Source organism: Mustela erminea, chromosome 4 (assembly GCF_009829155.1).
Source record: "Mustela erminea isolate mMusErm1 chromosome 4, mMusErm1.Pri, whole genome shotgun sequence".
Classification (NCBI taxonomy): Eukaryota; Metazoa; Chordata; class Mammalia; order Carnivora; family Mustelidae; genus Mustela; species Mustela erminea.
Genome location: NC_045617.1, coordinates 136,058,774 through 136,086,336, shown reverse-complemented (window position 1 = coordinate 136,086,336; position 27,563 = coordinate 136,058,774). Strand labels below are relative to the sequence as shown.

The 27,563-nt window shown below is 40.8% G+C and overlaps 1 protein-coding gene across 4 annotated transcripts in view; it reads right to left on the bottom strand.

The window, feature by feature from the left end:
* Positions 1–8,006: 8,006 nt before the first annotated feature.
* Positions 8,007–27,563, bottom strand: part of HIVEP1 (HIVEP zinc finger 1) — a 146,637-nt gene continuing 127,080 nt past the window's right edge. For all 4 annotated transcript variants that reach the window (XM_032341112.1, XM_032341115.1, XM_032341113.1 and 1 more), the window contains 2 exons: positions 11,351–11,862; positions 8,007–9,772 (listed from right to left, as the gene is read on the bottom strand). In XM_032341112.1, the coding sequence (XP_032197003.1) occupies positions 8,594–9,772; positions 11,351–11,862 (1,691 nt within the window). In that variant the 3' untranslated portion in view covers positions 8,007–8,593. The remainder of the gene's footprint in view (positions 9,773–11,350; positions 11,863–27,563) is intronic.

Below are 27,563 nucleotides of genomic sequence, written 5' to 3'. Positions count from 1 at the left end.
TTTATTAATGTCTTCATTTCCTTCTAAATTCCGATCTTTGCTTTCTTTGCATTATATTTAAATAGTGTAATTTAAGACATTTTAAAAAGTACAATTTGATGCTGCCTCTTGCAGGAGAAACACGTTTAAAAAATCTTCTCTATCAAAAGTAACAGAAAATTGCTCTATTTCTTTTTGAAAATATTTCTGAAAGGATCAGAGTCAGAGATTTTATGATATAATGTTATGCTGTGTTCAACCCAAATGTATATCAGAAACAATGTGAACTGATGTTCCACTTTCCCATCATTTGGCTTTTGCCACTATAAGATGTGTAACAAAGATGTTTTTCTGAATAGTGACTAATAATTGAAACCTAATACACTTCGGAAATTTACACGTTTTATGCTTGATTGGGATTGTCACTTTGCATTGCTATTTTATCTCCTGCTATTTAAATTAAATATTTCTTCACTAAATATTTTTATGACTCCTGTTATATCAATTATGAGAAAGGGCATAGAGAAAGGTTATAAAATCTAATATCTATACAAATATGCATGGCACTGGATGTACTCATTTCAATCGGAAATTTAAATGGGATGTTTTATGAATACTAAGTAGACTTTCACCTAGAAATGAATACAATACAACCCAATTACTGTAAATCATTACTGAAAAGCAAGACGGTACAGTGGAAAAAAAAAAAAAAAGACCTACTTTTCAAGCCCAGCCTCACTACTTTGTTACCCTTAGGCAATATTCTCAGCCATAAAATGGGAATAACATCATATAACAGTTGTCGTAATTATCAAAATTAGAAATACTGCATTATATATAAGGTTATCTATAAGACTTGTTCATAAAATAGACATTATATATAAGACTTGTTCATAAAATACTCCATTGAATCCATGGATGATCTCAAAACTTTTGTCTGTGCAGATACCTTATTAGTTTAAGTAAGAAAATTTACCTAATTCTGAAAATGAATTTCTCATATCCTTTTAAGCCAGGAAATGTTCAGCTTTAATTTGGAGTTTCATCCCAATAACCCAAGTCAGCTACATCTTTCCAGCATGGCACGTGGTTTGGGTGATGAGGAAATAAAACGGAAAGCTTACCTTTCTTCCATCTTTCGCCCCAATGTGCAGCTCCACACCTACCAAAAGCCAGAACTGCCAAAGGACAGTGCTTCCGTGTGCTGGGATATAGACTTCATTTCCAACGTAACCTCAGGCATTATTGGAACGAGACAGCCCTAACTTCTCAGAGGAAGAAGCACAGGGATGAGAACACTCTTGTCCTAGATCACAAGGACTTTTTTTTTTTTTTTTTTTTTAAAGATTTTATTTATTTTTCAGAGACAGAGGGAGAGAGCGCGAGCGAGCACAGGCAGACAGAGAGGCAGGCAGAGGCAGAGGGAGAAGCAGGCTCCCTGCCGAGCAAGGAGCCCGATGTGGGACTCGATCCCAGGACCCTGGGATCATGACCTGAGCCGAAGGCAGCTGCTTAACCAACTGAGCCACCCAGGCGTCCCTCACAAGGACTTTTTATTTAAAAAACAGCCCAACTACAAAATGGGCAAAAAGTGATTCGTGACTCTGAGAGATACACCTGCCTGGTCCTTCTCCCTGCTGTGAGAACGTGGTTGGGGCCACTGGTTCTAGTTTCTGGGGCTCTTCTCAGCTCAACGGCACATTCCCAGAGCAGACACTGTCCCCAGCACCCAAGCGCTCGGAAGTGGTGTTCTTGTAGAACTCGCTTCAGAACAAAGTGGAGGGGAGAATGGTTTGGCAGGCTCTCCCCAGGCTGGTTGTGGATAGATCTTAAAGGATTGGTGAAACAGTAGAATTTTTAATATTGCAGTCTTCCCTGAAGATATATTCTTCTATGTCTGGTTATTATGCAAATGTGAGTTTTAGTTTGAGAGCCATGAATTCCCACTGGCTGCTGGCTGTGAGGCTAATCCTGGTTTTACACAAAAGTTAATGGAGACGTGGCATTTCCATCACAATGGTCTGCTCTTTTTTTCATAATCCCCAAACTCTCTCTTCCCTACTGGAAAGATAACTTTATGGTTATTTTCTTTATTATTATTATTATTCATTGTGATCCCTCTGTATTATTTCTGCTGCTGTGACTCTCCTGCAGTGCTTTCTTCCCCATCATGATGAACTGTCCTGGTGCTCCTGCCTGCGGTCCTCTCACCAAGGCCCTACCCAAGGCTTGGCCTTCCAGAGCCTGATGGCCTCCAAAATGTGCTCATTTGTTTCTATATTGCTCAGGCCTGGGGTCCAGAAGTCACAGAATACTCCGGTGGCATTCGGTCCATGAGAGAACAGAGCATGGTGATTTTTGCAGGCGGGTCTAACTAATGTATTTCTAATATCCCCAAGACAACGCTTTTTTGGGGGAGGTGGATAAGAATGGCACATATTGAACTTTGTATAAATGAAACTGCTACATTTTTAGTATAGTTTAATTTTCCCTGTTGTGTCTTAGATCCAGCCCATCTTTCCAGCTGGCCCCAATCTTCTTGCACATTGATCTTCATCTGTTTGCATGGTCAATAAATGTCTCCTGTAATTTTATTGAGTCCACCAATTAAGAAGAAATACTGTGGCCAGCTTGGTAATGGATCAAGTGTGTCTGCTTTCCATGCTCCCTGTATTATTTCCTTTTCCTCCTCACTTCTCTGGCCTGTTATTGCCCGCTCCTCCCCTAAATTATTCTCCCATTAAAGAAATGGCACTTCTTTCCCCGCATGAATGACTCTGAGCCCGTGAGTGCCCCGTCACATGAGGAGCCCACACACTTTCTTTTTTTTTTTTAAGGTTTTTATTTATTTATTTGACACAGAGAGAGAGAGCATAAGCAGGGGGAGCAGCAGAGGGAGAGAGAGAAGCAGACTCCCCGCTGAGCAGGGAGCCTGATGCTGGGCTCGATCCCAGGACCCTGGGATCATGACCTGAGCCGAAGGCAGATGCTTAACCCACGCACGGAGCCTCCCAGGCACCCCAGCCCACACACTTTTAATCACCTTCAATTCTGTCCCTGTTCCCACAGTATCACCATGGCTATGTCAGGTGCTTGCTAAACCACTAAAACATTGTCTGCTCCCTTCGTCTTGATCCTTCTTCCTGATTCCTGCACCTTTGCTTCTGTGCAACGCTGTTGTCATGCAATCCTACATCCAAATACTGGTTCCTGCCGCAGCATGATGAAGATTCAAAACAATGAAAGAGGCAGCCTGCTTGTCTATAAAGTGGGAGGATAACCCCCGCCTAGGTCTGAGATTACCAACAACACATAGCAGGGATAAATACTGGTTGCCCTCCACGTCCTCTGTCCATAATGTCCTTCCCTTCTACTGCTTCTGCTCAGTGAAGTCCCTTCAAGGCCAAGCTTAAATGTCACGTGCTTCATAAAGCATTCCCTGATCAATTTCACCAGCAGCTCCCCCTTAGTTGCACTACTGTTCCTGGTTGTCCAGTAGCCTCCTTATCTGTGGGGATATGTTCCAAGACCCTCCCCCAAAACAGTGGATGTGCGAAACCACAGACAGTACCAAACCATCTATTTGCTGTTTTTTTCCAATACATAGATATCTATGATAAAATTTAATGTATAAATGAGGCACCATAAAAGATCAACAGTAACTTTTTAAAAAAGATTTTGTCTGAGAGAGAGGAAAAAGAGGGCACAAGCAAGGGGAGGGGGAGCAGCAGCAGGAGAGGGAGAAGCTGACTCTCTTCTGAGCAGGGAGCACAATGCGGGGCTTGATCCCAGGACCCGGGGATCCTGTTCTGAGCCAAAGACAGATGCTTACCTGACTGAGTCACTCAGGCGCCCCAACAGTAACACTTAACTTAGAACAATTATAATGTACTATAGTACAAGTTACTTGAATGTGGTCTCTTTTCTCTTAAAATAACTTACTGTGGCATATTCACCCTTCCCGTGACGATGTGTGTTGAGATGATGTGGGATGAGTGACACGGGCACTGTGGCGAAGTGTTAGGCTACTACTTGCCTGCTGAGGAGGGGCCGGGGAGACACCTGCCCTCACCAAGGTTGACCGCAGGCAACTATAACCACAGAAAGCGAAACCACCAATAAAGGGGAACTACTGTTCCGCTCTTATGCCTCTTGAGATACTGTGTCTTACACTTACTCTTCTACCAGAACTTAAGCACCGAGAGGGTAGACACCTAATTGCATTAAATTTGGAACTCCCAAGTGATCTCTATATTGTTGGTACTAAATAAATATTTGTTGAAAGCCCTTGTGAATCTTCTCTTCCACTTAGATGGCTTCCCAGGCACATTATTTTTTTAAAAGATTTTATTTATTTATGAGAGAGAGAGTTCGAGTGCATGTACGGGCAGGAGAGGGAGAAACTTTAGCCAACTTCACCCTACGTCTGGAGCCTGATGTGGGGCTCCATCTCATGACCTTGAGATCATGACCTGAGCTGAAACCAAGAATCTGATGCTCAGTGGACTAAGACACCGAGGCATCCCCCACCCAGGCATAGTTTTTAAGTAACATAGTCATCTCAGCTATTTCTGTTCTATTGCTTAGCATTATCTCTATTCGAAAGTCCCAAATCCCACTCCTCCTTCAAAATACAGCAGTCCTCAACATACGCAAATCGTTCTTTAACTACTTAGGATAATAACTTCCTACCTCCAAAATGTTTCAAGTCTGTGGTTCCTAAGACGTGTGTGGTCTAGTATTGTTCTCTAGTTTATATGGCCTAAGTCTTAGGCAGGCATGCTCCTTTGGGGTAGAAAGTGTGCCTTCTAATTTCTTTTGTACCTTGCCTTGTATTGGAGTTGGTTGGTACTTAAAATAAATGTTGGATTTGGGGTGCCTGAGTCTGCTTCAGGCCTGAGCCTGGTTCAGGGGACAGGGAACATCCTCCAGTAGGTTCTATCTCTGCTTTAACTCTGATGTCTGTGGTTCCTTCCACAGAACCTTATATATGCAAGGTTCTAGATGACCCCGATATAGGTAAGAGCCTCATGACTTTAAGATTCTAAAACGTGTGGAGAAAAGTATTTTACCATTTTTTGCTTTAAATTTGTTCTCTTTTTAAAAAATATGATGGCAGAGAGTCAGGGTCATTAAAATACTATAAATATAAATACTACAAAATACTATATATAAACTATTGTATTATATATAATACCATATATATCTTCACTGAATATTAAATAGTTAAAGTCATGGGAAAACAGTTTGGAAGAAGATTCTTGTCTTAGATTTAATATCACCTTTTGTGATAAGTCATCTTTTGGTGTTGCTTACACTTGATCTCAAAACATAAGCTTAAAAGTAAAGAAGAGCACTGATGTTATATTTTGATATATGCATCAAGAAATACCTTGACAGTCTTCCAACAAAAATAATGAACTGCTCCATAAGCCTTGTTAAGCCCTATCATTTAAAATTCAGATAAGAGATTAACTAATATGAGTGTTATTTATACTGCTCCCACGAAATGAAAGTCATGGCTGTATTATGAAAAAAAAAAAAAGAGAGAGAGAGACAAAATCTCTTTGTGAAATATTATCAGTTAATTATCACTCTGAAAAAATTAAGTACCATTGTAGCCTAAAGTTTGGGGAATGAAAAGAGGTTACTTGAATGCCACTAACTTAGGTTAACGCCACACATTTTCATAAAACAGATTTACCAACCTTTAAGAACTAGAAAGATGACCTTTTTTTTCTTCATAAGTTTTATTAGATAAGCTTTATTAATTTTTTAAAAAGTAATCTCTACACCCAATATGGGGCTTTAACTTGAGACACTGAGATTGAGTTGCATACCCTACTGACTTAGCCAGTCAGGTACCAACCAGACTTTTGGTTCCTTAGTTATTTTCAACACTTCTGAGAGTGACATTGCAGTGGGTTCCTACAAGGAGATATTGAAATTTTATCACATTATGCTTTTCACCTGTTTGGCTAAGAACTTATCACAGGGGTTTGCTACGGTCATTGTGCTCTAGTTTTCTAGTGACCTGGGTCTTTCAGTACAAGAGAATAAAAGTCAGATGTAGGCTCACCAGCTCTCTGGACTGCATTATTTGAAAGTCACTTACATTTAAGAATAACAGTGCTCGTGTGGTATACAAACAATAAATCTTGGAACACTGAAAAAATAAAAGAACAACAGTGCTCTGTGGGAAAAAATGACTTTGCAGAAAGTGTTCAGAATTATTCCCTAATGTTTTGTTTATGTGACTATTTCAAAATATAATGGCCCAGACTTGGGTTTCTCACTTAGCTGCATATTTCAAACGTTAGCAAACTATTTGAATGTCATCTTGAAGTATTAAAGTCACTAATTTTAAAGGTATGTGTATAATTTAATGAATCTTGAAAAGTTAAGACTACAAAAGAACCTTAAGATGTAATACAGCATTATGAAATTCTCAAGGGAGCATCCAAATACATCAGAACATTTGGTATTTGGTTAAATGTAGAAAAATTTTCAAATTAAGAAAATTCTATCCATACAAACTAAAAAAACAACAACACCACCACCAACAAACCAATTACCAAATTCTGAGCGTTAAAATTTTTGAGTTTAGAGAAGTTGTACATACTAAAATATGATTCTAGAATGAAAATATTTGCTATACTGCTTTAAAATGTTAGGCAAAGTGCAATAGAAAGTATAATAGAAAGCATGACATAAAGTTAAAACATGAATTTTGAGAAATCTGACAGATAATGGACCTCATTTTCAACAACTATATTGACAGAGCAATGCAATTCTTATAAATAAGTTTCTAGAATTCTTTTCCAATCTATCTTGGAAAACTTTTTTTTTTTTTTTTTTTTGTATTTTTGGTAATTGTTAATCTGTCAGTAAGTGTAAATAAAAATTCAAACACGCATCAAAAGCATCACAGACCCATCTAAGCCTGCTGGGGCTAGACTGCATTCTAGAGATCATAATTTAGGCTCAGGACATGCAGGGCTAAGATGGCAGGTGCTTTTCCCAAAGTCACAGAAAGCAGGGACTGGCCAACAGCAGGTCTCCAGTACTTCCCCCAGTAGTCTGTTGTCTCTCCAGCTCACACCCTTGGTATCCCCATGAAGGAGTGCTTTAAAAAATCTGAATACATTGCCTTAATGATATGCTACATATTCAATTTCAATATTAAAACACTTTCTCACAGTCTAGCATGTGTAATGCTTAAGTAATAATGCAAATCACTGCAATGGGAACTGTGAATGTTTTCTGAACGAGGAAGGGTGGTTAAGCCTTACAGGGCAGGAAATAATCATTTCTAAAGAGAGTCATGTGAGTAATTTATAAGTCTGAGTTTGGCTCTGTCAATCTTGGACCCTCTGCATTGTGCGTTTGGCCAGAGAGTTCTCTGAGCCTCATCAGTAGGACTTCCTATGAGGGAAAGAGCCAGTGGGTAATGAACAGACCTGGCGGTGGAGCCCGAGAGACTGGGTTCACGGGCCTCATCCAATTGTTGTTGTTGGTTTTTTAAGATTTTATTTATTTATTTGAGAGAGAGAGCGTTCACAAGTAGGCAGAGCAGCAGGCAGAGAGAGAGGGGGAAGCAGGTTCCCTGCTGAGCAGAGAGCCTGATGCGGGGCTTGATCCCAGGACCCTGAGATCATGACCTGAGCCAAAGGCAGAGGCTTAACCCACTGAGCCACCCAGGCACTCCCATCCAATTGTTTTTAAGTTATTTTTTGTTTACCAGAAATTGTCACAACCGCATTTAGGAACTTTGCCCATTCAAGGCTGTATGCTGTACTTATTTGCAGGTGTTCATGAGTACCGAATCTTTTGGAAGTTAATATCTATAAAACGAGTTCTCAAAAATAAGTAACGTAAGCCTCTCAGTCACATGGGCTTCCCCAGGTTTCACACGTTTTTCCAAAATAAGGGTGGGTGTGAGTGTGGAAAGAATGTGATTGATGGCTCTTTTCTGAATACAGATTACTGACCATGGGTATATAAAGAAGGCACAACTTAAGCAATGGTAAAGTCAGTAAACAATATTTTACTGAAACATTTCATGACACAGAAAATCTGTCTGAAGTGTAAAGTTACTGTCTTACACAAGAAGGACAGACCCATTTTCAAAGACTAATATGAATACAATAAATATGGAGTTTACATACTAATTTATACACAGAAACTCTGCCCCACAGCCATAAAAATTTATATTTAACAATGCAACATATAATTTAATCATTTGATTTATTTGACAGGTTTTTTTCTTTTTTCTAAACACAAATAACTACCTGGTTTTCATATACATATATAATATATATTTTATGTATATAGATATTCAACAATCTGTACAGCTTCTAAACATAAACTCCTAAAAGGCACAAGTGTCTATACAACATGTACAAAAATGGCTGGAGCGGACACAAAACAATTATTGGTCAAAAGTTCATGATTGCACAAAGATTAGTCATGAGTTTATGTCAGAAAAATGTGCTTTAAGGAAAGGAGGGTTTTCAAAGAAACCTTTAAGTGTTATAAAAAAAAAAAAAACAAAAAAAACACCAAAAAACCAAACCAAACCAACCCGCCCTCCCCCACCCCCAATAAAGAGCCCCTAGGTCGCTATCACAAGCCTGTCCTCATCGTCGTCACTACTCACGTCGCTGAACTGGGCAGCGGCCTGCCTCCGGGGCGGTGCTGCGGGCCTGGGCGCCGCTCTGTCCGGAGAGAGGGTGGGCCGGGGGGGCTCCGGGAAGGCTTCAGGACGCACCTGTGGAGGAGGCTCGGCGGCACAGGCCACTTTGCCCTGCACCCGCGCGAGCTCAGGCTGGGGCTTCACATGATTCACAGAGGCGGCCTTCCCTGTGTCTGCTTTACCCGAGCCATCGGGCCTGGCCGGGTCTCTTGTGGGGGCAGAGGGGTCTGGAACTTTTTTTGCATTTGCCCGCTGGACCTGAGGAGACCCCTGAGGAGACGTGGTCCCGCCGCCCTGATGGGCGCCGGCTGCCGGGGCGGGCTTGGGCGGCGCCTCCCGTGCTCTGCTGTGGGTGGGCGCCATTTCGGGGGCGCCCGGCATGTCCACGGCGGCCACTTGCCCCACCGAGGGGATTAAGGTAGGCAGCGCGATGTTCAAGATCTGGAGGCCTGGAATGTGCGCTTGGGGGCTGGGGCTGCTTTGCGAGGAAGGGTTTGCGGTCAGAACCTGCAGCCCCACGGCGTTGAGGGCGAGCCCCGGCGGGTGCACTTGAGGGGCCACGTTCGTGTTGGTGAGGCCCAAGATGTTGACGGTCTCCATGCTCAGGGACGGCAGCGGCTGCAGGCCCGGGGTGCTGAGGTTCGGCAGGCCCGGCACTCGGATTTGGCCAATGGGGATACATGGCACGACGCCGCTTAATTCAGCCACTCCCGGGGCGTGGGTGGTGCCCGAAGCCTCCGTGGCCGAGTCCCCGGGAGCGCCCACAGTCCTGTGAATGACATTGACGGCTGGGATCGTCAGCTGCATTGGCCCAGCTTGGATGGGCACAAACGTGGAGTACGTGAGGCCGGCAGGTACCACGTGGATCCCCCCGACTGGAACCATATTATAGGGTGTCCTGGACTGCTGCTGAGAATGCAAAGGAAGGTGGCTGAACAGATGAGTCTGGGGGGAGGGCAGGCCTGCCGGGGGCTGGAGGGTCACTTGCTGCTTCTGTTCTGGAGCGTCAGGCTGAGGCGAGGCCCCCAAAGGAACCCCCGCTGCTGTCTGAGGGCAGCGCTCCGCCGCAGGAGGAGGAAGTCTTACAGATGCTGCGCTCTGAAAGGCAGGACACAAAACCCTTTTACAGCATGGCTTTCTCGGTCACGGAGCTAAACTGCGGGCATCAAATCTATTCTTCCTAACCAGGCGGAAGCATGTATATTTGTATAAAAATTACAAGCTTGCTGAAAAGGATGTTTACATTTAAAAAAAAAATAAACTGCCAACTAAAAAAAATCTATTACATCTTTAATCTTGAGTACCAATAACAGCAACACATTTTGTATATTACTTTGCAGTTTTCAATCAAATTTCCTGGGTATCGTTTCATTTATAGGAAAGTTAACCTTGCGGCATAGCCGTAATTACACTACTGTTGTTCTACTTCTGTTGTGGTGGTTGTTATTGACGGCACTACCAGCTCTACCCTATTTTAGAGATTAGGAGTTAGTGAGAAATTGTGACACTAGCTGGCTATGAATGTCAACTCTAAGGGAAAATCAACTGGAAGATTACTCATTTTTTAAATAAACGATTGTCATTAATTTCAAAAAAAAAATCTGCAGTTTATTTATTCCTTCGTTCCTTCATTCATAAACTTACGAATTGTCTACTGAAAACCAGATTTCTAGGTACTGCGAGGTGTGTCAGTCATTTTAGGCTAGAGAAGACGAGAGCACAGGTGGCCAAATCTGGAAGTCGAAAAGGAACAAATCTTGCCAATCTCCCTCCCGAACGAGACTATCACCTAAATATTAGCTTTTTCTTGATAATATCTACATTACAGAGTTACAATAACGCATATGCTAACTTAAGTATCAAATAGGACTTAAGTATTAGTGCAATAAAGTTAAACTATATTAATTTAGGAATAGTCTCTAGAAAGCCAAGCTTGCAGAGTCTGTATTTTTCTCCAGGGTTACCTCCCAAACCAGAATCTGCCCCGTTTAAAAATACATCCTATGGTCATCGTCAATCCATACTTGAGGCAAGACAAGTGTCAGGGAGATGACTATACTCGTCACAGACTTAAATATTCCTCATGAGCCACGCCCGGGGTAAAAGCAGAGACTTGTTCACAGCACATGTAGGTTGTGTTTCTGTAGGCCTGTGTCCGGCCTTGAGCTGGTTTTCTGGCAGGAAGCTCTCTAAAGTGCCATGGCACTTCGAACATTCAAGCAAAGTGAACTTCTTGGTACATTATTTGGGTCACACCAACTTTGCCACAAAATCTGGTAGCTGTCTTGCCAATGGGGGAAAAGTACAAAATGGATAATTTAGTGAAATACATCACATCAATGCCAGTGGAAAAAGAACTCAGGGTAAGCACGGGGACAACGAGGTCCCAAGGTTCATGTTCCTAAGGGCACATATATATTTTTTCAATGAATTGATTTTCAAGATCCATTTGGTCCTTTTACAGATTTATGATGACAATATGTGAACTCTGATTAAAATACCTAGCAAGAAACCAAAAGACACAAATTTCCTTTACCCTTAAATAAAACAAAAAGTTAAGGCTAAACAAAGTGATTTAGCCGGAAGTAAATAATTTAAGTCCATTATTTTCTCAAGCCATTAGGATCCCCCTATTTAACAGGTTAAACGAAAGGAAACCAACAACAAAGTATTTACCTGTGTTAAAGTGATAGCCTTTCCAGCCACAGAACCTCCCAGAATTACTTCTGAATCTGGGTAGTCTACAGACATCTGGTGACATGGGGATCTGGGCGCAGTGTCGGGTGACTGAGAAGAGTCTACAGGAGTCGTTGGTTCTTCTCCGTCTTTTGTACCATGCTGCCTGGTCTTTGCCGGGGACTCTGTATTCCTGCTATGGTCTGACTGCACTGTGCTTAGCACAGTCATCTTGGTGGGCAAGGCTCTGGGCAGAACGTCCATCGGGTCAGTGTGCACCCCAGAGAAGCAGTCAGCAATCCTGATGTCCTCCTCCACACTCCCAGAGTCCTGGAGGCTACTTCTAGATGGAAGGTGCTGCGGGCTGGCCGTAACAGAGGGAGCTGCTGACAAGACAGATTCGGCCTGACTGTCTTCATCGTCATCTTCGTTTTCATTATCATCCTCATCTGGGCCATCTGATTCTTCAAGGTCATACCCAGACCGCTCGAAACCAAATCTTGGCTTTTCATCTAATAAAAACAACCAAGGGACTATGTTATAGAATGTTTTGCATGTGGACAAGTGCAACCTTTTATTGTTGTTATTATCATTATTATAAGCTTAGCAATGCTGTGAGGAATAGAACAAATGAGGGCTCTACACACAAAAAGCCAACAGGTTAGGTGAGGAGAGTGGTGAGGGGAAGAATAGGTCAGTCAGTCCAGGAATCAGAGAGGGGAGGTGCTGACAGAGAGTGGAATGGCCAGGACACTTGTTAGGGATGCAGAACGTGAAATGGACCTCCGGAAGAGTAGACAGGCAAGGGCAGTTATATCAAGAAAATCAGAAATAAAGGCCTTAACTATTAAAGAAGACTGAAAGATATTTAAAAAACTGTGAGTTTGGGACGCCTGGGTGGCTCAGTTGGTTGGACGACTGCCTTCGGCTCAGGTCATGATCCTGGAGTTCCGGGATCGAGTCCCGCATTGGGCTCCCAGCTCCACGGGGAGTCTGCTTCTCTCTCTGACCTTCTCCTCGCTCATGTTCTTTCTCACTGTTTCTTTCTCAAATAAATAAATAAAATCTTAAAAAAAAAAAAAAAAAACCCCAAAAAACTGAGAGTTCAACACAATTCTTCCTGAGCTCTTTCTCTCTTACTACTTTGTATTTCCCTTTTATTGGACAAATTAAAATAAAAACAAACACAAAAACCTGAGGCCATTTGTATTAGTAAGTGAAATAATTTTATTTAATAATTATATTAAATATTTGCATTAATATGTGAATAGTATTTTAGATATGTTTCTATTGTCCTCTGGATAGTAATATTCTTTAATATTTAAGACATCTACTTTTTATTTTCTTTTTTACTAAGAGAGGTGCTAAATTTTCCCATCATTTTTTCATTATGATAATTCAACTCCTCACACGAAGAGGAACGTTAACTAAAAGTCATTCATATCAGCTTCATATCCTCATGTGGGACTGTGTTTAACAAAGAATATTCAAGAAGGTCCTGTTTCAAATGGTTTTAAAATTCTCATAAGCTCATGTGGAACTGGATTTAAAACTCTAACTTCTCAAAAATCTTACAAAATTAAATGTGCTTTCCCTTAGAAAGCTAATAAACTTCAAAAAAAAAAATAGGAGAAAGATGAATGCAAAACGTCCACCCTAATTTTTTGTCATGAGCCATAATAAAGACATCACATTGTGTTCAACTTAGCTCTGAAACATTCTTCATTTACATACTTCTTAACATCTGCTTTTACACATGTATTTTAAAGAGGTTTATTTCCTGCATATAGCAAATGATCTGCATCTTGATTTATTTTACTACTCCTTGTATATGACAAAGATAAGTTCTCAGAGAAATGTCTTAAGGGATGGACACCAAAACATCTGAGGGTGATTATTTCAAAAAGACGGAATGGGTTAGAATTTTTAAGTTGTTTATCTCAAGTACATGTTACTTTTAGAATTAAAACATTCAAGAACAAAAACATATGCATGTAGGCTACTTTAAAATATGATTTTCATTTGCTTTTTGCCGTAGGGGTTCTGCTGTTTTGCTATAAAATAACACTGATTTGCTGAATCCCCACCAGGTGCCCATGCTAGAGATGGAATGGGTGGTTTCTGGGTAATTGCTGTGCCTCCTGCCTCACAGATACCTTTCTGCAATCCTATCTGATGTTTGAAATTCTAAAACTGAAGAGTAATTACCCATTTGTTTTGAGTTTGCCACAATAGTGCCAAATCAGACATTTTTAGGTACTTTTTTTTTTTCTCCTCTTAAAGGGGAAAGTTGAAGAAAATCAGAAAATACCAGATGATTAGGAGAACGGGTGACTGGAGAGGGAGGCTGATTTCATCAGAGGTCAACCCTGCTACAAAATCTAACTAGGATGAAACTTGCTTTACCTTAAGAACTATTACTCTATTTTAAAAAAGAACAGGCCTAATTTTATATTTCCAACTTTTTCAATATGCCTCGTAAAGCTGAGATCCTAGTCAAAGAGTCCAAACTCCAAGTGGAGACAGTGTCTGCAGGAAGAGAGGAGACACCAAGTCTGCATCACCTGGGGTGGAGGCAATGGGACACTGGCTGGAAGAGTTCAGCTAAACAGCTGACATGCAGGTTAGAGCCAACTACGGTCTGGCAGGATTGTGTGAATCCTCTGAAACCATGTTCTCCTGCAGGCTCTATCCTGTGAACCCCACTCAAGTGCTCACACAAGAGAGCACTCAGTATCCATTGTGATCCAGATATGGAGGACAGGAGCGGCGGCCATAGAGAAACGACAAGATATTCCACCTGGATCCACTTTCTCCCTTCCCACTAGGAAGAAACGCTACCCTGTGAAGGGAAGGGCACAAGCATCGCTACCCTCAGGACAGTGGTGAAAACATATGCAGTGGCGAAAGGTGAGGAATAGGAGAAAAAACATAGTTCTACTCCTTGAAGAGGGAAAAGATTACCAGCTGAGTTACCGCAGCGGCTGAGGCAGTGGTCGGGAAGCACAAGGGCCACGGCCCAGAAACCCAAGAACCTGGTACATGTGGAAGACAGCCTGAATCACAACACAGGTGGCATCCTGTCCTCCTCCTCACCCTTAAATACCAAGCTAAGACCTTTAAGTGACAGGTAACAGCCGAAAACTGCTGGGCGAGGGACAGGAGAAGAACAGAAATGTGTACAGTGACTCTCACTGAGACATAGTACACAAGGAAGACCTAAAACTGGGACTGAAACAGGCATTGCTCTCATAATCCACTCACCACCCCAAAGACAAATTATCTCTGTAGCAATCTGAAGCCTCTGGTGCTCTCAGAGTTGCCATAGCTACAATGGATCTTTCACACAGGGTCGGATTCCTAACTAGAGACACTCTAATGCCCACATAAAGGCCCAGCAGGAGGGACACACCCCTTAGGAGGCAGAAAGACTGTTTACAGTTTCTGCTGTCTTACAGAAGATGTCTAGCTTTCAACAAAAATTACAAGGCATACAGAAAAGCAGGGGGTAAAAAAACCATACTCAGAAGAGAAAAAGCAATCAGAACCAGTTGGATGGGATACAGACATCAGATGTGCCAGAGCATTTAAAATAAGCGATGTGTTAAAGGCTCTCATGGGAATGGTGGACAACATGAAACGTCTAGTGGGAATTTCAGCTGAGAGAAGGAAACTACGAAAAGGAATGAAATGAAACACTACCAATGAAAAACAGTAACAATGACAACAAGAAAATGGTTCAACCCAGAAGTCTATGCTCATTGGCAATAATTTTCAAAGATGAAGGAGAAATTCAGACTTTCTTAGAAAAACCTAAACACTGAGGGGATTCACTGCCAGCAGACCTACTTGACAATAAATGTAAAAGGAAGCTCTTTAGGCAGAGAGAATATAGTATTAGATGGGAATGTGGATCTACACACACACATGCAAATGAAGAGCTTCAGAAATAGGATAAAGATAAAATTATTACTCTAAAGTTTTAATTGCTTGCTCTAAAAGACAACTGAATGTTCACAGCAGTCACAGTATGCTGTGTGTTTATAGCATTGGTAAATGGAGAAGGGAGGAAAGCTGCAGCACAAAGGATGGAAAGGAGGAATTGTGATACACTGTTACATAGCCTTCACACCACCTGTGAAGTAATGTACATTATTTGAAGGAAGACAACTCAATTTTTCAAAAAGGTATAAATAATAAAGTCAAGGAGGGGATAAATATAATAAGTGTAAATAATATAACAAGGTATGAATAACAGGACAAGGAAGAGATAAAACAAAATCATACTCAACACACACGAAACAGGCAAACATATCAAAAAATGGGCAGAAGATATGAACAGACACTTCTCCAATCAAGACATACAAATGGCTATCAGACACATGAAAAAATGTTCATTATCATTAGCCCTCAGGGAGATTCAAATTAAAACCACATTGAGATATCACCTTACACTAGTTAGAATGGCCAAAATAAAAACAGGAAACAATATGTGTTGGAGAGGATGTAGAGAAAGGGGAACCCTCTTCCACTGTTGGTGGGAATGCAAGTTGGTGCAGCCTCTTTGGAGAACAGTGTGGAGATTCCTCAAGAAATTAAAAATAGAACTTCCCTATGACCCTGCAATTGCACTACTGGGTATTTATCCCAATGATACAGATGTAGTGAAAAGAAGGGCCATCTGTACCCCAACGTTTATAGCAGCAATGGCCACGGTCGCCAAACTATGGAAAGAACCAAGATGCCCTTCAATGGACGAATGGATAAGGAAGATGTGGTCCATATACACTACGGAGTATTATGTCTCCATCAGAAAGGATGAATACCCAACTTTTGTAGCAACATGGACGGGACTGGAAGAGATTATGCTGAGTGAAATAAATCAAGCAGAGAGAGTCAATTATCATATGGTTTCACTTATTTGTGGAGCATAACAAATAGCATTGAGGACAAGGGGTGTTAGAGAGGAGAAGGGAGTTGGGGTAAATTGGAAGGGGAGGTGAATCATGAGAGACAATGGACTCTGAAAAACAATCTGAGGGGTCTGAAGTGGCGGGGGGGTGGGAGGTTGGGTACCAGGTGGTGGGTATTATAGAGGGCATGGATTGCATGGAGCACTGGGTGTGCTGAAAAAATAATGAATACTGTTTTTCTGAAAATAAATAAATTGAAAAAATTTAAAAAGAAAAAAAATCATAAAAAATGCTCAATTAAGTAAAAAAAAAAAAGAAATTAAAAAACAGCTGGCAAGATGATACATTTTATTCTACTACACGGAAAAATGACATTAAAAGGAATGGTCTAACGTGAACTAAAGGAGAGAAATTGCTAAACTGGATTAAAAAAAGCAAGTGTCAAGTATACGTATTGTGTGCAAGAAACGTATTTTAAATATAAAGACAAACAGATTGAAAGTAAAGTTTGGAGAAAGATATACCTTATGAGATTAACTAAATTACAGATGGAAACACTAGTATACTAATATCAGACAAAGTAGATTTGAGAACAAAGAATATTATCAAGACTGAACAGGAACATCACGTAATGATACAAAGTTAGCCTCACTATGAACATATATAATCCTAAATGCATAGCAATGAAATCAGAGCCTCAAGATAAATGAGGCTAAAACTGAAAAAAGTAATAAACCAATCCACAATTATAGCTGAGGACTTCAGAACATTTCACTCTCAGTAATTCATGGGAAAAGAATATAGAAAATCAGAACACAGAAGACCTGAAAAACACTATCAAATAACCTGTCCCAGCTGTCAGTTACAGAACATTCCACCCAAAGGAGAATATGTTTTCCTTATAAGTATACTTGGAACGTTTACCAATATATATCATATTCAGAGCTACAAAGGAAAACTCCACAAATTTAAGTAATGAAAGATATATAGAGTATGTTTTTGGATGAAAACAGAATGAAACAAGAAACCAATAACTGGAAGATGCTTGAAAATCCCCCAATATTCCAGATTTACCTAACATTCCTAAATAATCCTTGAGTCAAAGAAAAAGTCTCAAAGAAAGGTCAAAAATACTTTGAGCTACATGAAAATTAAAATATAACATGAAAACTGTGGAAGGCAGCTAAAGAAGTGGTTATTGGGAAATGCACTGTATCAAAGGCTTCTATTCGAAGAGAGGCCTTAAATAAATAATCAGAGTTTTCACATTTAGAAGCTAGAAAAAGAAAATAAAAACCAAAGCAGGGAGCAGAAAAGAAATAATAGAGATAAGAATGGAAATAAAGAAATCGACAAAAGAAAAAATAAAATAGATAAATATCTAGTAATACTGGCCAAGAAAAAAAGATACAAATTACCAGCATTAGGAAAGAAAAGGAGACTACTACTATAAATCCAGAGACATTAAAAGGATAATAGAAAATCTATTAAGGGTACAGTCGGTTAAGCATCTGCCTTCAACTCAGGTTGTGATCTGGGATCAAGAGTCTCCAGGCAGGCTCCCTGCTCAGTGCGGAGCCTGCTTTCCCCTCTCCTCCCTACTCCTGCTCTCTCTCTTGCTATCTCTGTCTCTCTTTCAAATGAGTAAGTAAAATCGTAGAAAAAAACTTTTAAGAACTCTATGACCCACCAATGAAAGCTAGAATTCAAAATTAAAGATACAATACTAATTAAAATAGCACTAAAATAATGAAATCTAAGTATAAATTTAAAAAAGGACCTGTATGTTGAAAACTACAAAATACTAGTTAAAGAAACCAAAGACAGGAAATAAATGAAGAGATACTAATATTCACAGACTGGAAATTTCAGTATTGTTAAGAAAGCATTTCTTCCCCAATTTGATCTACAGATGCAATACAACTCCATTAAAAATCTCAAAAGTGTTTTACAGATATTGACAACTTGATTCCAATATTTCAAGGGAAAGAAAAACTAGAATAGCCAGAGACGTTTAGGAAAAGAAAAGTTGAAGAGCTCAGACCCAAGCAGTGTGGTATTGGCAGAAGGACAGACATATAGGGACCAACAGATGAATGGAGAGAATCAGAGATAAAAACCACACAAATATAGTTCGCTAAATTTTTGACAAAGGTGGTTTCCATGGGGAAAGGACAGTCTTCTCAATAAATTATTGCTGAAACAAATGGACAACCACATATACCTTACACAATAACTCAATCTAAATGTAAAATATAAAACTGTAAAACTTCTTCAAGAGAACTGTAGAAAATCTGTGTAACCTTGGAGTAGACAAAAGATTTCTTATGTATGAATCAAAAACACAATTTTAAAAAATTGATCAACTAGGCTTCATTAATATTTTTAAAAAGCCCTTTTTTCTCTGAGAAAGACACTACAAAAAAGAATAAAGACAAGCAGAGACTGCAAGAAAACACCTACAAGGCACCTTTCGGGCAAAGAAATTGTATCTAGGATTTATTTTAAAAATATCAAAATTCAACAATAAGCAAATAAATATCCCACTTTAAAAAACTGGGCAAAATTTTTGAACAAACACTTCACCAAAGAAGGCATCTGGAAAGCAAAGAGCATATGAAAATATGCTCATTGTCATCAGTCAAAGAAGTGCAAGTAAAAACTGCAATGAAATGCCACTGTACCCCCATTAGAATATTGTTTTCAAAACGTGCCGGTAAGGTCACAGAACACTGGACTCTCCTACATTGCTGGTGGGAATGTAAGATGGCACAGACACTTTGAAAACCAGTTTGACTGCCTGTTATAAAGCTATGCGTCTCCCAGCCACAACACCCAGAGATTCCACTACTCATGTCAAACTATGCAGGAATGGGAACTTACATTCATATGAAAACCTTAACATGAAGGTCTTACAGCAGATTTATTCATATTTGCCAAATACTGGCAGCAATCTAGATCTTTCCACCAGTCTGTGGATAACAAACTACAGCACATTGATACAATTGGAATACTATGCAGCAATACAAAAGAAATGAACTAAATGGAAGAAGCCAGACCCCCAAGACTATTTATTCTATTATTCCTTTCATATGGCACTCTGGAAAACTCATGACCATAGGGAGAGATCAGTGGTTGTGAGGGGCTGTTGGGTAGGGGCACCAGATGTCTATAAGGGAATGGCACAGGGGAATTTGAGGGGTGATGGAATGTCCCTGTATTGAACTGTGGGGTTGGACATACCATTCTATGCATTTGTCAACCGCCCTCGAGTGAGCTCAATGCCATGAAGTGAACTTTACGGTATGTCAACAGAAACAAAATCAGTCAGGATGTGGGACATATCCAAGATGGAATGCAAGCCGAGACAGATGACACAACTGAAGTACAAGTGAACTGCATAACCGCTCTGAAGGGTTGGGAAAAAGGCTCCCCACTGGGTGAGGGTTCTGACCGGATGAAGTGAAGGCTGAAGACAAAAAGAACTGCACATAAACACTGACTGCAACTGTAAATCTGATTTTTTGCAAGTGGGTTAGGATTTCTGAAACTGGTTCATTAGTTAATACTAAAGCTCTGCAAGGGGCACCCAGGTGGTTCAGTCGGTTGGATGTCTGACTCTTGGTTTTAGCTCAGGTCATGATCTCATGGTTCATGGAATTGAGCCTCATGTCAGGCTCCATGCTCAGCAGGGAGTCTGCCTGACAGTCCCTCTCTCTCTCTCTCTTCCCCTCTGCCCTTCCCCCATAACAAATAAATCTTAAAAAAAAAAAAAGCAAAAAAAAAAAAAAAAAAAAAAAAATAGAGCTGAACAAATATGCAAACATAGTGTAGATGGGGACCAGGTTCCTCACTGCAGGTGAAAGAAAAAGAAGGAAATAGAGACTAGAATCAACCGTGTGGACTGAAATTGGGACTATCAATATGGACTCATGTTTTATTCATGTATAAGTGTGTGTTTATGTATGTGTGTGTGCGCATGCCTCCCCCTCTCCCCACAGATACAGAAATGAATACAGGTGTGTGTGTAGGTAGGAGTTAGCATATGTACATATACTTCCTAACTCTACCCAGTGACAGAGGACAGAAGCAGTGACAGGTCAGTAGCAATGAACACTCCACCTGCAAGATCTTGGTTTCTAAACACCATTTTCCAGTAGGGGGAACCAGAGGTCCTTGGAGAAATGGTTGATGTCAGGGCTGAAACATCTGGGGTGCTAGAAAATAAGGAAATTCTTAACAACAACAACAAAAAAGATGGGGCAAGTCAAAAGGGCACAGGAACAGACCTCAACTCTTCATGGCTAATGAGAACTTGAGCTACACATAAGAAAAGGTAAGACTGATCATAACCCAAAGAATAAAATACATATCCTTGAGTCCATACAGATGTAAATGAATGAAAGGATGAAAGAACAAATGAAGAAATGGTAACTTCTCCCTGCAGAAAAATCCCAACTAATAAATCAGAACACCCTAGTAATACTCATTGTAGGCAAGATACATCAGCGTATAAGCAGAGTATCTGCAGAGTCTCAAAGTATCTCCCATAAACATTTAATATTTACAAAGGGAATGACAGTACAGTAGAGAGCCCTGGAAGGTTAGCCAAAGTCCTTCCAGAGTCCTGGCAGATCATGTTAATATAGGTTAATGTGACCAATAATACCTGTTGACATATCCGGATACGACAACACTGAGACAAGTACAATCACTCTACGGCACGTTCCGAATGATGCAAACCTCAATCCAATCATAAGCATCCACCAGAAAACCGCACTCTGAGGACATCCTACAAAATGACTGACCAGTATTCCCTACAATTGGCAAGGTTATGAGAGACATCAGAGACCGAGGAAGTCATCAGAGGAGTCAAAGGAGCCATGACCGCCAAGCACCATGCGGGATTCGGAAGGGGATCCTGGGCCAGAGAAAGGACATCGGTGGAAAAAATGGTGAAACTCAAGTCACTTCTGTACTTGAGTTACTAATGTTGAGCTGAAGTTAATCTCTCAGTGTTGGCAAACATTTCGCAGTTCTGTAAGATGCTAACATAAGGGGAAGCTGGGTGAGGAGTATACAGGAACTCTATACGCGTTTTGCAGCTTTTCTCTTAAGATGAAAATAATCTCTTGGAAAGCTGCCTAAAACAAACAATTTGCCAGTACTCCAGGGTCTTTATTTTACTCCCTCAACACCAATATTCCGTCTCTTTCAGATACACTTGCACAATAGCCACTTCCCTGCTGTTTTTATACCCATCAAGGCTTCTTTCTCTGATAAGCAATTTTCTCTTATTGTTTAGTAGGAAACCATTAATTCTTGAAATCAAATCCAATGCTCCTCTTGGTGAATTTTTAGAAGCGCAGGAAATTTCTCCCAAATACATGTGTTAAATTTTCAGCACCTACAACTCTTCCTACCTTGTATTTTGTACCTGGTTTTGCATCTCTTAGTCAGCTGGACATAGGGTTCTTCCAGCCACCGGGGCTCGGGGAGAATGTGGCTTCGCGCTACATACACACCAATGCTATTTGATCGTAACTAAGACAAGGAGCAGATAAGGACTTGATATTTTCTCAGATAATGATTTAAAAAATGTAAACTGTAGGTAATTATTTTGAAGTGTCAAGCCCACAGTTCGTGGGGCTCCTGAGTCTCTGGCTAAATGTTGCACATTCAAATATCCTATTTTAAAAATCTAACTACAGAGTGCTCTGAAAGGTCAACAATAAATTATAGAAATTAAGTTAGCTTATAAATATGCATGAGTTGAATGTTTATAGGCACAGAAATTAAAAGCTTCATATAATTATTTGATTACGCATAGCAGAACCTATAAAATGCAATCCCCAAGAATGTAAACTAATCACTCAACGTTAACTTCACAACACATACACTGGACTTTGTAGTGACTATGGAAGTTTAAGAATACTTGTAGAATAGTATAAATCTTTAAAATTTTTAAATTCTATACACACACATACACATGCAATTTACATGAAGGATTTAAAAAAGAACATCATGTATCATTTAATGTGGAAGGACGGAAGACTGTTTGGCTCCATGTTAATCTGATTTTGCCTTGATCACGGCAAGGTTCAGACTAAAGCTGGAGCGATGATGGGTGGGAAAGCTGCAGAGTGGCTTCCCTGGACCTTTCTCCCTGGACGGAGCCACAGGCCTACAGCTTGGAGAGGAGTTAAGAAGGGCTGGGATTTCTCTCTGTAGCTTTCCTTCCGCAGGACAAGGACAGAGTAATGTTTATCTCTGCATGCCCTGTGTCTTGAAACTCCTGAAGGGGGAGTTCCCAAGTCTGGAAACCTGAACATAAACTCTGGATCATTGCCTTACATATTATATACCTTACATGTATGTTACACAGGGCTGATACTCCAGGGTGAGAGAGGAAAGAGAAAAGGGACAGCTCAAACGAATGGGAGACAATGGCATCCTTTTAAATACCCATCCCAAGGCAGAGCCCACCAACCCCATTCTCTTGTGTTAATACAAGTCCTTTCATATAACTTCACTGTCCCCTTAGCCCTGCTCCTATGCCCAAAGGACACTATTACTACCACATCAGAAATTGTACCGACGGAAGACGAAGACAGGAAAAGTGACTTGTCTGTGATCACAAGCCGGCAAGCGTGAGACTGCAGATTTGTTAACTACTCAGAAAAATTACCATTTAGGACTCTGTGGTATCGTCCATTTTGCCATAGCGCGTTACATAGTACGAGAACTACCACAGCACGCTGTGCACAGTTCCTGCTCTATCCGACACTGGCAAACTGTGGCTGTGGGCCGCCTGTGGCTCGCTGCGTGTTCTTGTCAATAACGTTTACCCGGCACGCAGCAGGCTCACTGGTTTACAAACTGTCCAAAGCAGCTTTTGGTCACAACCACAAATGTTAGTAGTCATGACAGAGGCTACATGACCCACGGGACATGAAATACTCAATATCAGGCCCTTTTCAGAAAGAGTCGGCCAACATCCAGGCTCTGCTGTCCTGTTTCAATCTAACCAGCACCACGTGACAGCAGTGATCTCAAACTCTTCTTAGCAAGGAAGTTAAGAGATGTCTCTGTGGCTAGGAAGCATCAAAGCCAAAACTTGGAACCAGCTTTTCATGCACTTGGGAGTCCTGTCATTATGCCGCTAAGATGTACAGATTTCCTACTAGTTTACCCCAATTGTTCTTTTTTTTTTTTTTTTTTTTTGGTGTAGAGTGTAACACTCCAGGAGGGTAAAGGCTATAGTTCACCCCTCCGCGTCCCCCAGAGACTCTACAAGACATTAAAAAATAATAAATAAATAAATCCACACTTGCTTATTAACAAGTTCATAAATGCGTGGCCCTTACAAATTCTATTTAGTTTACGTCCTCCTAGACATAGTCCCTCCCTGCTCGTAAATTTTTCCAATACTCAGTAAAAATTTATGGAAGTGGAAAATTAATTCCCTTAATTTCTGTGAATTTAAATTCATGAGGGAAAGAAGAGGTAGGCAATGAGGCAGTACTTTTTTCAAAAGTGAACGTTTCCATACACTCTGTCACCCAGTTTCTCTAAAGATGTAGTTCCAACTTCAGCGTGGGTGGGACGAAAGGCAGCCGGGGCTTCCCTTTGCTGCTACACAGTGACACCTGCTGGAAGAATCGGATTCACAGGCGGCCAGAGCCGCAGGCTCCCGTCCTTGGCGGCCTGTTTTTGTTTTGCTCACGTTTGGAAACAGTACTTGGAGACACAAACAACAGCAACTTGAGGGAAAAAATTCTTGTAAAGCCTGCAACTATGGCAGAAATAAGTTACTGGGTTATTTTGTTTTTTGTTTTTTAAAGATGAAAACATCATTAAGAAAGTAATGGGACCAGAGTTTCATGTTTGTTCACTTCAGGCAGTAAAACCGAAAGACTCCTATCCGTGTCGTTTGTTAATGGTATTAATACTTTATCTTACACAGAAATCTCCAGAGCTATTATGGTTTTGTATTGTACATGGAACGTTCTCTTAAAAAGGAGTACTCATGTTTTCCCTGAAAATCCCAGAATGACAGAAACATACTGTAAAGGTTTCATGTCGACAGAATTTCATTTAGAAAAATTCAATTAATTTTAAGGGCAAATATGATACAGGTTTGGAGGGAGGAGTCAAGATGGCGGAGAAGTAGCAGGCTGAGACTGCTTCAGCTAGCCGGAGATCAGCTAGATAGCTTATCTAAAGATTGCAAACACCTGAAAATCCATCGGCAGATCGAAGAGAAGAAGAACAGCAATTCTGGAAACAGAAAAACAACCACTTTCTGAAAGGTAGGACCGGCGGAGAAGTGAATCCAAAGCGACGGGAAGATAGACCCCGGGGGGAGGGGCCGGCTCCCGGCAAGCGGCGGAGCAACGGCGCACAAAATCAGGACTTTTAAAAGTCTGTTCCGCTGAGGGACATCGCTCCAGAGGCTAAACCGGGGCGAAGCCCACGCGGGTTCAGCGTGGCCTCAGGTCCCGCAGGGTCACAGAAGGATCAGGGGTGTCTGAGTGTCGCAGACCTTGCGGGTATTGGAACGGGAAAGCCGGCTACAGAGACAGAGCCGACAGTAAGCTCGCAGCTCGGTGTTACCTTGAACTGGTCGCAGGCTCGGAGAGCTCAGAGCGCGGCCGGAGGTCAGGCAGACGGGAGTAACTGGGCGCTGTTCTCTGAGGGCGCACTGAGGAGTGCGGCCCTGGGCTCTCGGCTCCTCCGGGCCGGAGACCAGGAGGCCGCCATTTGTATTCCCATCCTCCGGAACTCTACGGAAAGCGCTCAGGGAACAAAAGCTCCTGAAAGCAAACCCGAGCGGATTACTCACCCCGGCCCCGGGTAAGGGCGGTGTAATTCCGCCTGGGGCAAAGACACTTGAGAATCACTACACCAGGCCCCTCCCCCAGAAGATCAACAAGAAATCCAGCCAAGACCAAGTTCACCTACCAAGGAGTGCGGTTTCAATACCAAGGAGAGCAGCAGAATTCCAGAGGAGGAGAAAGCCAAGCACGGAACTCATGGCTTTTTCCCTGTGATTTTTTTTTTTAGTCTTGCAGTTAATTCAATTTTTTTCTTTTTCATTTTTTTGTTTTTTTCTTTTCTCGCCTTCGGGTAAATTTTTTTTTTTAACTGTTACCTTTTTCTTTTTTAACGATTTTTTACTAGTTTATCTAATATATATATTTTTTCATTTTTACATTTTTCTCAGGTGTTTTCCTTTTTTTTTTAAAATTCTTTTCTTTTCTTTTTTCTTTTTTTTTTTTTCTTTCTTTTTTCTTTTTTTTTCTTTCTTCCTTTTTGAACCTCTTTTTATCCCCTTTCTCCCCCCTCACGATTTTGGATCTCTTCTAATTTGGTTAAAGCATTTTTTCCTGGGGTTGTTGCCACCCTTTTAGTATTTTACTTGCCCCTTCATATACTCTTATCTGGACAAAATGACAAGACGGAAAAATTCAACACAAAAAAAAGAACAAGAGGCAGTACCGAAGGCTAGGGACCTAATCAATACAGACATTGGTAATATGTCAGATCTAGAGTTCAGAATGACAATTCTCAAGGTTCTAGCCGGGCTCGAAAAAGGCATGGAAGATATTAGAGAAACCCTCTCGAGAGATATAAAAGCCCTTTCTGGAGAAATAAAAGAACTAAAATCTAACCAAGTTGAAATCAAAAAAGCTATTAATGAAGTGCAATCAAAAATGGAGGCTCTCACTGCTAGGATAAATGAGGCAGAAGAAAGAATTAGTGATATAGAAGACCAAATGACAGAGAATAAAGAAGCTGAGCAAAAGAGGGACAAACAGCTACTGGACCACGAGGGGAGAATTCGAGAGATAAGTGACACCATAAGACGAAACAATATTAGAATAATTGGGATTCCAGAAGAAGAAGAAAGAGAGAGGGGAGCAGAAGGTATACTGGAGAGAATTATTGGGGAGAATTTCCCCAATATGGCAAAGGGAACGAGCATCAAAATTCAGGAGGTTCAGAGAACGCCCCTCAAAATCAATAGGAATAGGCCCACACCCCGTCACCTAATAGTAAAATTTACAAGTCTCAGTGACAAAGAGAAAATCCTGAAAGCAGCCCGGGAAAAGAAGTCTGTAACATACAATGGTAAAAATATTAGATTGGCAGCTGACTTATCCACAGAGACCTGGCAGGCCAGAAAGAGCTGGCATGATATTTTCAGAGCACTAAACGAGAAAAACATGCAGCCAAGAATACTATATCCAGCTAGGCTATCATTGAAAATAGAAGGAGAGATTAAAAGCTTCCAGGACAAACAAAAACTGAAAGAATTTGCAAATACCAAACCAGCTCTACAGGAAATATTGAAAGGGGTCCTCTAAGCAAAGAGAGAGCCTACAAGTGGTAGATCAGAAAGTAACAGAGACCATATACAGTAACAGTCAACTTACAGGCAATACAATGGCACTAAATTCATATCTCTCAATAGTTACCCTGAATGTTAATGGGCTAAATGCCCCTGTCAAAAGACACAGGGTATCAGAATGGATAAAAAAACAAAACCCATCTATATGTTGCCTCCAAGAAACTCATTTTAAGCCCGAAGACACCTCCAGATTTAAAGTGAGGGGGTGGAAAAGAATTTACCATGCTAATGGACATCAGAAGAAAGCAGGAGTGGCAATCCTTATATCAGATCAATTAGATTTTAAGCCAAAGACTATAATAAGAGATGAGGAAGGACACTATATCATACTCAAAGGGTCTGTCCAACAAGAAGATTTAACAATTTTAAATATCTATGCCCCCAACGTGGGAGCAGCCAACTATATAAACCAATTAATAACAAAATCAAAGAAACACATCAACAATAATACAATAATAGTAGGGGACTTTAACACTCCCCTCACTGAAATGGACAGATCATCCAAGCAAAAGATCAGCAAGGAAATAAAGGCCTTAAACGACACACTGGACCAGATGGACATCACAGATATATTCAGAATATTTCATCCCAAAGCAACAGAATACACATTCTTCTCTAGTGCACATGGAACATTCTCCAGAATAGATCACATCCTCGGTCCTAAATCAGGACTCAACCGGTATCAAAAGATTGGGATCATTCCCTGCATATTTTCAGACCACAATGCTCTAAAGCTAGAACTCAACCACAAAAGGAAGTTTGGAAAGAACCCAAATACATGGAGACTAAACAGCATCCTTCTAAAGAATGAATGGGTCAACCGGGAAATTAAAGAAGAATTGAAAAAAATCATGGAAACAAATGATAATGAAAATACAACGGTTCA